The sequence below is a fragment of the Podarcis raffonei genome, chromosome 13 (assembly GCF_027172205.1).
Source record: "Podarcis raffonei isolate rPodRaf1 chromosome 13, rPodRaf1.pri, whole genome shotgun sequence".
Taxonomy (NCBI): Eukaryota; Metazoa; Chordata; class Lepidosauria; order Squamata; family Lacertidae; genus Podarcis; species Podarcis raffonei.
Genome location: NC_070614.1, coordinates 53,152,278 through 53,160,954, shown reverse-complemented (window position 1 = coordinate 53,160,954; position 8,677 = coordinate 53,152,278). Strand labels below are relative to the sequence as shown.

Below are 8,677 nucleotides of genomic sequence, written 5' to 3'. Positions count from 1 at the left end.
CTGGGTTCCTCCTCCCTTCCTGCATGTGAGGGGAGCACCCTGTTGCAACAGTTCAATAAAGATCAGGCTTACTAGCCGCTTTGCTTCTCAATATTCTCTGGTTGGCCTCTGTTATTTTCTCCTACCGATAGGGAACCCACTTAAGGACTCTGTACGGGCTCTTGGATACCCCATAAGGGAAGAAGGGCAGGTTTTGTTTACAACACTGTACTCATTAGGCCTGGCACCCCTGGCCAGATCCTGTTTCTTCAAATTAAGAGCTAATTTCACGTGATTCATTGCTGCTTTGCTCCTGTCAGGGCACCTAAATGCAAACCAGGCCTAAACGCAAACCAGAATCGCTGCGCAACACACAACGCTTTCGCAGAACGGACGTGCGGTCGATGGTTTTGCCTTTTATTTCCTTTCCCAACCCAAAGGTGACTCAGGCCGGGGCGGCCAGGTCCTCGTCCTCCTCTCTTGCGGGTTCCCATTTCGGATGGGGCCCCTGCTACTGTTTCACTGGGCGGTACACCCAGTCCGAGACGGCGGCCGGCTCAGGCCAGGAATACCGCGGTTTGGCGCTGGGGGTCTCTGGCGGCGCCGTCCCTGGCAAAGGGCCGCCGCCGATGCTGTGGAACCGGGGTGCCGCCGGTGGCGACAGCGGGCTGTTGAGCAGTTGCTCTGGTTCGGCGCGCGATTTCCGCCGGGAGGATTCCCGAGGCTCATACTCGACCGGCTGCTCTTCCGGCGTGGTCACGATGGTCCCTCGCCGCCGGTAGCTTCTCTCCGGGCTGCCTGACCGGCTTGCCGGCGGCGTTTGGGGGTGCACCGGGTAAATGTAGACTTTGGTAGGCCTGCGCCCCGTCGTCCCGGGGTATTCGGCCTCCGGCCCGGAGCGGTACTGGTTATCGCTCGCCGGCAACCTCGAGAAGTAATCGGGGTTTACCGCCATGCTGTTCCGGTGATCGTTGCTGCTGCCCGAGGCCAGCATGGGGTCGGAGGAACCGCAGGCAACGTCCCGGCATCGGGTGACCGGGGAGGGCGCTGAGGACGTTCGTGGGCGCTGCCGGGGGTCGCAGTCGCAGGTGCAGCACCGCAGAGCGTGGCACGGCAGGTAATCAGGGCAGGGGCGCCGGCCAAGGCGCTGATGCTCTCTGCAGGGAAAAGGTTCGTTCTGCAAGTTCATGGTGACCTTCAGCGGCTCCAGGGTGCAGTGGAGGCAGCGGCGGTGCGGCGAAGAGCTTTCTCGCCGGCGTCGACGAGGGAGGGTCTGGTCGGACCACTGCGCCGCCAGCCGCCGGGATTGGGTTCTCCTCGTCTTGGGGGTGGTGCACATCTTTGACGTCTCGGGTTCTGGGAAGAGAAAGCAAAGCGGCCGCAGCGGCAAAGATTGAATTCTCTTAAAATGTTGCATTCGAATAATGGCGAACAACTGTCCTGCTGTTTCAATGGGCTTGTTTATCATATACTATGGGTAGGCAAACTAAGGCCCGGGGGCCGGATCCGGCCCAATCGCCTTCTCAATCCGGCCCGCGGATGGTCCAGGAACCAGCGTGTTTTTACATGAGTAGAATGTGTGCTTTTATTTAAAATGCACCTCTGGGTTATTTGTGGGGCATAGGAATTCGTTCATATTTCCCCCCCAAAATATAGTCCGGCCCCCCACAAGGTCTGAGGGACAGTGGACCGGCCCCCTGCTGAAAAAGTTTGCTGACCCCTGTCCTATACAGTGGATCCTAGGTTCTCGAATGGCTTAGTTGACGAACAAATCGGCTCCCGAACGCCGAAAACCCGGAAGCGAGTGCTCTGGTTTCCAAATGTCTTTCGGAAGCCAGACGTCCGATGCCGCTGTCGGCTATTGTTTCTGGGGTGCCTGCGCCAATCGGAAGCCATGCCTTGGTTTTCAAACATTTCGGAAGTTAAACGGACTTCCGGGACGGATTAAGTTCAAGAACCAAGGTTCGACTGTCTTTGAATCAGGGGTGTTTTGACTCTCCTTCGCTGGAGGTTTTTGAGCAGAGGGTAGCCAGTTGCCTGTCAGGGATTCTGTAGCTGTGATTCGTGTGTTAAAGGAGGCTGGACTGGATTAAAGTGGGTTGGACTAGATGACCCCGGGGACCCCTTCCAATTCTGCAAACCTATGGGTCTATTACCTCACAAGCTGGACCGTCCTTCATTGCAGGTTTTTAAACAGAGGTGGTGTGCCCATCTCATGGGCTCTCAAATTTCAGCAGCAACCGTGCAACACTATAATTTTGCACCACCTGCCCCTCGAATCTCCGATCTACATCACGGTTGTGGCGCCCCCTGCAGGTTGGTGCCCAGTACAGCCAAAGTTTGTCGCTCTTAAACCGCCTCTGGCTATCTTCCTAGCGATTCTTCACCTGGGATTCCTGCACTTCAGGGGGCTGGACTAGATGTCCGCTTGGGAACCCATTCCGACTCTTAAGATTCTACGAATGTAGTAATGTATTTCCATTGCTGTACTTTATGATCAGTTTCATTCCTGATGTTTCGCCGTTGTTGTTTTTTATCTGAACCGGCCTTGGCCTCCCTCCTTAAAACTTTATTTTACTTCAGTAAGATTTATGTACCGCTTGGTTGTGAAGAACGGACAAACCTCGAAGCGTTTTATGAAAACACAGAGCAAACCGTTAACATTACCGGTTAGAAAACAGATATCCGTTAGAATCAACGGTAGCTAAAATAAATAAATCGAGGACTTGTAGCCTCTCAGTGTCTGCGTAGACGGGCCTGATCAAAAACGTTTTGCAGCTGAAAGGAGTACAGTGATGGTTCCTGACTAAGGTCAAGTGGCGGGGAGTTCCAAAGTGTACTTAAAGATCAATTTCTGACAAGTGCGGAAACTCTTCAGTAATATTATGGCTAGCGATGATAATCTTTCAAAATGGCAACCAAAGGACCATTGGGTTCCAATGCAGCAAACGAAAGGTTTTGGGAGGGGAGTATGGGGTTCCTCAGGGTTTAATCTTATCCCCATTGCTATTCAACATCTACATGCCTGGGATAAGGCTCAGTCAGTAGAACAAGAGACTCTAAAATTCAGGGTTGTGGGTTTGAGTCCCACACAGGGCATGTGGGCTGCTCTCACAGGGGAGACTTCACCTGATGCCTTCATTATACACCTTTAGGCACCAGGCAAAAACTTTCCTCTCAGGCCGGCTGACATTCCATGCCCTTTTAAATGTGGTTTTTTTTGGGGGGGGGGAATTATAGGTTTGTTTCTGTTCATATTTTTATTATTTCGTGGTTTTGATATTGCAATTTTGCGTTGTGCACTGCCCTGAGATCGACGGATGAACGGCGGTGTACAAATTTAATGCTATAAGAATTGTATGGTCTCAGATATAAATTGAATGCTCACAAATGTACAAAGCAAACACATACATAAGTATATAAACCATGGGTCTGAGATGGTAAAGGTAAAGGGACCCCTGACCATTAAGTCCAGTCGCGAACGACGCTGGGGTTGCGGCGCTCATCTCGCTTTACTGGCCGAGGGAGCCGGCGTCCAGCTTCCGGGTCATGTGGCCAGCATGACTAAGCCGCTTCTGGCGAACCAGAGCAGCGCACGGAAACACCGTTTACCTTCCCACTGGAGCGGTATCTATTTATCTACTTGCACTTTGAGGTGCTTTCAAACTGCTAGGTTGGCAGGAGCAGGGACCGAGCAACGGGAGCTCACCCCGTCGCGGGGATTCGAACCGCCAACCTTCTGATCGGCAAGTCCTAGGCTCTGTGGTTTGTACCACTGCAGCACCTGCAGAGCAATCCTGAAGCCATTTTGACTCTCCCAATGCCCTCAAATAATCCTCTGCAGTAAGGGAGGAAAATGCGGAAAGCCCTCCCATTGCCTTTCACTTGCAAATTCTGTCTTAAGGGCATATTTGTGTAGGGATAGTGTGGCCACTGGTCCCATCACCTCCTGGCAAATAGAAGGGGAAGAAATGGAGGCAGTGAGAGATTTTACTTTCTTGGGCTCCATGATCACTGCAGATGGTGACAGCAGCCACGAAATTAAAAGACGCCTGCTCCTTGGGAGAAAAGCGATGAAAAACCTAGACAGCATCTTAAAAATCAGAGACATCACCTTGCCAACAAAGGTCCGTATAGTTAAACTCTGGTTTTCCCAGTAGTGATGTATGGAAGTGAGAGCTGGACACTAAAAAAGGCTGATGGCCGAAGAATGGATGCTTTTGAATTCTGGTGCTGGAGGAGACTCTTGAGAGTCCCATGGACTACAAGAAGATCAAACGCATCAATTCTTAAGGAAATCAGCCCTGAGTGCTCACTGGAAGGACAGATCCTGAAGCTGAGGCTCCAAGACTTTGGCCACCTCATGAGAAGAGAAGACTCCCTGGAAAAGACCCTGATGTTGGGAAAGATGGAGGGCACAAGGAGAAGGGGACGACGGAGGACGAGATGGTGGGACAGTGTTCTCGAAGGTGCAGCATGAGTCTGACCAAACTGCGGGAGGCAGTGGAAGACAGGAGTGCCTGGCGTGATCTGGTCCATGATGTCACGAAGAGTCAGACACGACTAAACGACTAAACAACAACAGGGTGAGCCTGTGACCTGGACTCAGGAACTAAAGTATTAACTGTCACAAAAGAATGGCCAGGCTGCCCAGGTAAAGCAATCAGGGACCATTATCAGGTACCCTGGCAGACAGGATTTCTGCTGTAGACCGCCTCCTTCTGTGATGTATGCATGATGTTTTGGGCTACAGGGCGGGCAATTTCAAGAGTCTCTATAAGGGCCTGCACACCATCATTCTGGTCCCTCCTCCCTCCTGCGTGTGGTGAGCAGGGGACCCTGTTGCAACAGTTTAATAAAGATCAGACTTACTAGCTGCTTTGTTTCTCAATATTCTCTGGTTAGCCTCTGTTATTTTCTCCTACCAATAGGGAACCCACTTAAGGACTCTATACGGGATTTTGGGTACCGCGTAAGGGAAAAGGAGCAGGGTTTTTTTTTCTTCCTTATAACAAAACTAAGTTTTTGGTTTTTTTACGCGGGTGGCGCTGTGGGTAAAAGCCTCAGCGCCTAGGGCTTGCCGATCGAAAGGTCGGCGGTTCGAATCCCCGCGGCGCGGTGCGCTCCCGTTGCTCGGTCCCAGCGCCTGCCAACCTAGCAGTTCGAAAGCACCCCCGGGTGCAAGTAGATAAATAGGGACCGCTTACTAGCGGGAAGGTAAACGGCGTTTCCGTGTGCGGCTCTGGCTCGCCAGAGCAGCGATGTCACGCTGGCCACGTGACCCGGAAGTGTCTGCGGACAGCGCTGGCCCCTGGCCTCTTAAGTGAGATGGGCGCACAACCCCAGAGTCTGTCAAGACTGGCCCGTACGGGCAGGGGTACCTTTACCTTTACCTTATGTTTTTTCTTAATAAGACTAGGGTTTTTTTTTACCAAAAAATTAGGTTTAAAATTGGGGCTCGTCTTATACATGGGTAGTGCTGAGGGGGTGTTTTCTTAATTTGGAGTCCCCCAAAATAGTGTGCGTCGTATATATGGGGGGCGTCTTATACACATCAAAACACGGTAAATTATAATTTGAATTTGCTGGTGACTCTATCCCATGGGTAGGCAAACTAAGGCCCAGGGGCCGGATCCGGTCCAATCACCTTCTAAATCTGGCCCACGGACAGTCCGTGAATCAGTGTGTTTTTACATGAGTAGAATGTGTCCTTTAATTTAAAATGCATCTCTGAGCAGATTTTTTTTCTTACAACATTCATAAATGAGAATAAAACGTCCCCATAAAGGCATAAACTCACCCTTTGCGCAGATCGTTCCAATCAGTGTCCCAAGCAGGCAGCAGAAATAATAGCAGGCCTGGAGGAAGAAGAGGAAGGTGGAGGATTATAGGGGGCCACGTCAGACGGCTGGTGGCCCCTAGGACTCAGCTGAGGCCCCTGGCCTGGCCTTGCAGCTGCCATATCCTGAATCCAGCCGCCGGGTCCATGCAGCCCCATACTGCCAGCTCGGACTGGCAGAGGCTCTTCAAGGCTGCTTCCCAGCAGCAGCCGCCTGTTCTTTTCAAACACTGCCAGGGTTTGGAGCATCTAACCAGGACAGGATCAGACCAAAAGGGATGCCTTCTAGTCCAGTGTCCTGGTCTCAAAGTGGCCTGGGGAGGAAACCCGAAAGCAGGATTTGAACACAACTCTCCCTCCTGCAGTGTTCAGAAGCATTGCGCCTCCAACCATGTTGGCCGCGGCCGATATTATTTTATGAATGTTTTGTAATGTTACGGGGAAATTGGAAGGGGTGAGAGCAGGGGCGTACAAAAGGGGGTGCAGTGGGGGCGGTCCGACCCGGGTGCCATCCCAGAGTAGGGTGACAAAATCCCCCAAGGGCGGATCGCACCGCCCCAATGCGCTGGGTTATAGGAGCAGCTAGCTGCGCCACTGGAGGCAAAGACAACAAGACTACAAATGGAGCGATTCACTGATCAATGCATATATGTATTGGCTCAATGGGAAAACTCTAGAAATCCATAAGAAATCACTCGTCGTGAAAGAAGAACGGCAGGTGAAATTAATGGACTATGCAGAATTGGACAAAATGACAGGGAGGATTTGAAACCTGCGGGACCAGAGATTTACAGAAGTATACAAACTATTTGAGAAGCAATTATAACCAATAAGTTACGCTAGTAGGACTACAAGAAGTTTTGTAAGGAGAAATATATGAAACGTGACAAACTCGATAAAGAATAGAGATATTGCTTATGAGTTTTAAACGTAATAGGGGAAGTGAGAAATGCGAACGTTCTTTTGGAAGCCGAATATCCGACGGGGCTTCCGATTGGCTGCAGGAGCTGCTTCCGGCAGCCAATCAGAAGATGCGATTTGGTTTCCGAACGTTTCGGAAGCCGAACGGACTTCCGGAGCGGATTCTGCTCGACTTCCGAGATATGACTGTACAACCTTTTAGAAGACGTATGAAGGCAGCCCTGTAAGTTTTTAAATGTTTTATTATGCTTTTATATATGTAGGAAGCCGTCCAGATGGCTGTCAGATGGCTGGGATAATAATAATAATACAGTGGTACCTCTGGTTGTGAACGGGATCCGTTCCGGAGGCCCGTTCACAACATGAGCAGAACGCAACCCACATCTGTGCGTGCGCAGGTTGCGATTTGCCGCTTCTGCGCATGCGCATGACGTCATTTTGAGCGTCTGCACATGCGCAAGCGGCAAAACCTGGAAGTAACCCTTTCTGAAAACACTCAACCTGAAGCAAACGTAACATGAGGTATGACTGTAATAATAATAATAATAATAATAATAATAATAATAATAATAATGGAATAAAAGGTAAAGGGTCCCCTGACCATTAGGTCCAGTCATGGCTGACTCTGGGGTTGTGGCGCTCATCTCGCTTTACAGGCCGAGGGAGCCGGCATACAGTTTCCGGGTCATGTGGCCAGCAGGACTAAGCCACTTCTGGCGAACCAGAGCAGCGCACGGAAACGCCCTTTACCTTCCCGCCAGAGTGGTACCTATTTATCTACTTGTACTTGACGTGCTTTCGAACTGCTAGGTTGGCAGGAGCAGGGACCGAGCAACGGGAGCTCACCCCGTCGCCGGGATTCGAACCGCCGACCTTCTGATCGGCAAGTCCCAGGCTCTGTGGTTTAACCCACAGCGCCACCCGCGTCCCTTTCAATAATGGAATAGGGCGTCCCTATTTTCATAAGATAAATGCGGGAGGGTATGGAACAGGATGCTGGCCTCGGTGGGCCTCATCCTGCAGGTACTTCCGGCTTGTAGGGAAGAGTGCTGCCTCTCAGGGACAGAGCATCCCGCACCACCAGATTTGTGGCTCCACAAAGACCTCCAGTCCCCTTGCCCGCCAGTGCTTCAGGGGCCTGATCCAGGCCCTCCCTCCCCGCAAATGGACGCCAACGGCCCCCTCACCGCTGCGGCCAGCTTCAGCGCCAGATGGACCAGGATGATCAATGCGACCAGGATGGCGATGGTTTCGTGGAGCTCCAGGCAGCATCCCTCGGGGGACGGGTGGCAGTGGAAGCTGGACTCCCCCATGGGAGAGGCGACTGGGCCAGCAGCTGGCTGGCTGAGCCCCACATCCCCACCGGCCTCCACGCCCAGGGGCACAGGGCAGGGCAGCTGTCCAGCCGGCAGGAGCTAATGGCCGGCCGGGGAGGCTGAGGGGAAAGGGGGTTTGTGATGCAGTTGCCCCGGCAGCCGGGAGGGGGATTGTGACGCGGCGGGAGGGGGGGCAAGAGGCAAATGGGCCTCTCTGGGGAAGTGGTCTCTCTATAGGGGACATGGAGGGAGGCCCTGGAGGAGGGATGCAAGTGTGATAGGAATTTTGAGGTCTTTGTTGTTGTAGTTTAGTCGTTTAGTCATGTCCGCCTCTTCGTGGCCCCCTGGACCAGAGCACGCCAGGCACTCCTGTCTTCCACTGCCTCCCACAGTTTGGTCAAACTCATGCTGGTCGCTTCGAGAACACTGTCCCACCATCTCGTCCTCCGTCGTCCCCTTCTCCTTGTGCCCTCCATCTTTCCCAACATCAGGGTCTTCTCCAGGGAGTCTTCTCTTCTCATGAGGTGGCCAAAGTCTTGGAGCCTCAGCTTCAGGATCTGTCCTTCCAGTGAGCACTCAGGGCTGATTTCCTTCAGAATGGAGAGGTTTGATCTTCTTGCAG

The 8,677-nt window shown here is 52.3% G+C and overlaps 1 protein-coding gene across 1 annotated transcript; it reads right to left on the bottom strand.

Moving 5' to 3' along the window:
- Nucleotides 1–375: 375 nt before the first annotated feature.
- On the bottom strand, nucleotides 376–8,168 carry LOC128400166 (uncharacterized). Its single transcript, XM_053362227.1, has 3 exons — nucleotides 7,927–8,168; nucleotides 5,780–5,837; nucleotides 376–1,335 (listed from the first exon to the last, which is right to left on the bottom strand). Exons 1-3 carry the CDS (start codon nucleotides 8,050–8,052, stop codon nucleotides 491–493), a joined length of 1,029 nt encoding a protein of 342 aa, XP_053218202.1. The 5' UTR covers nucleotides 8,053–8,168; the 3' UTR covers nucleotides 376–490.
- Between the last annotated feature and the right edge of the window lie 509 nt (nucleotides 8,169–8,677).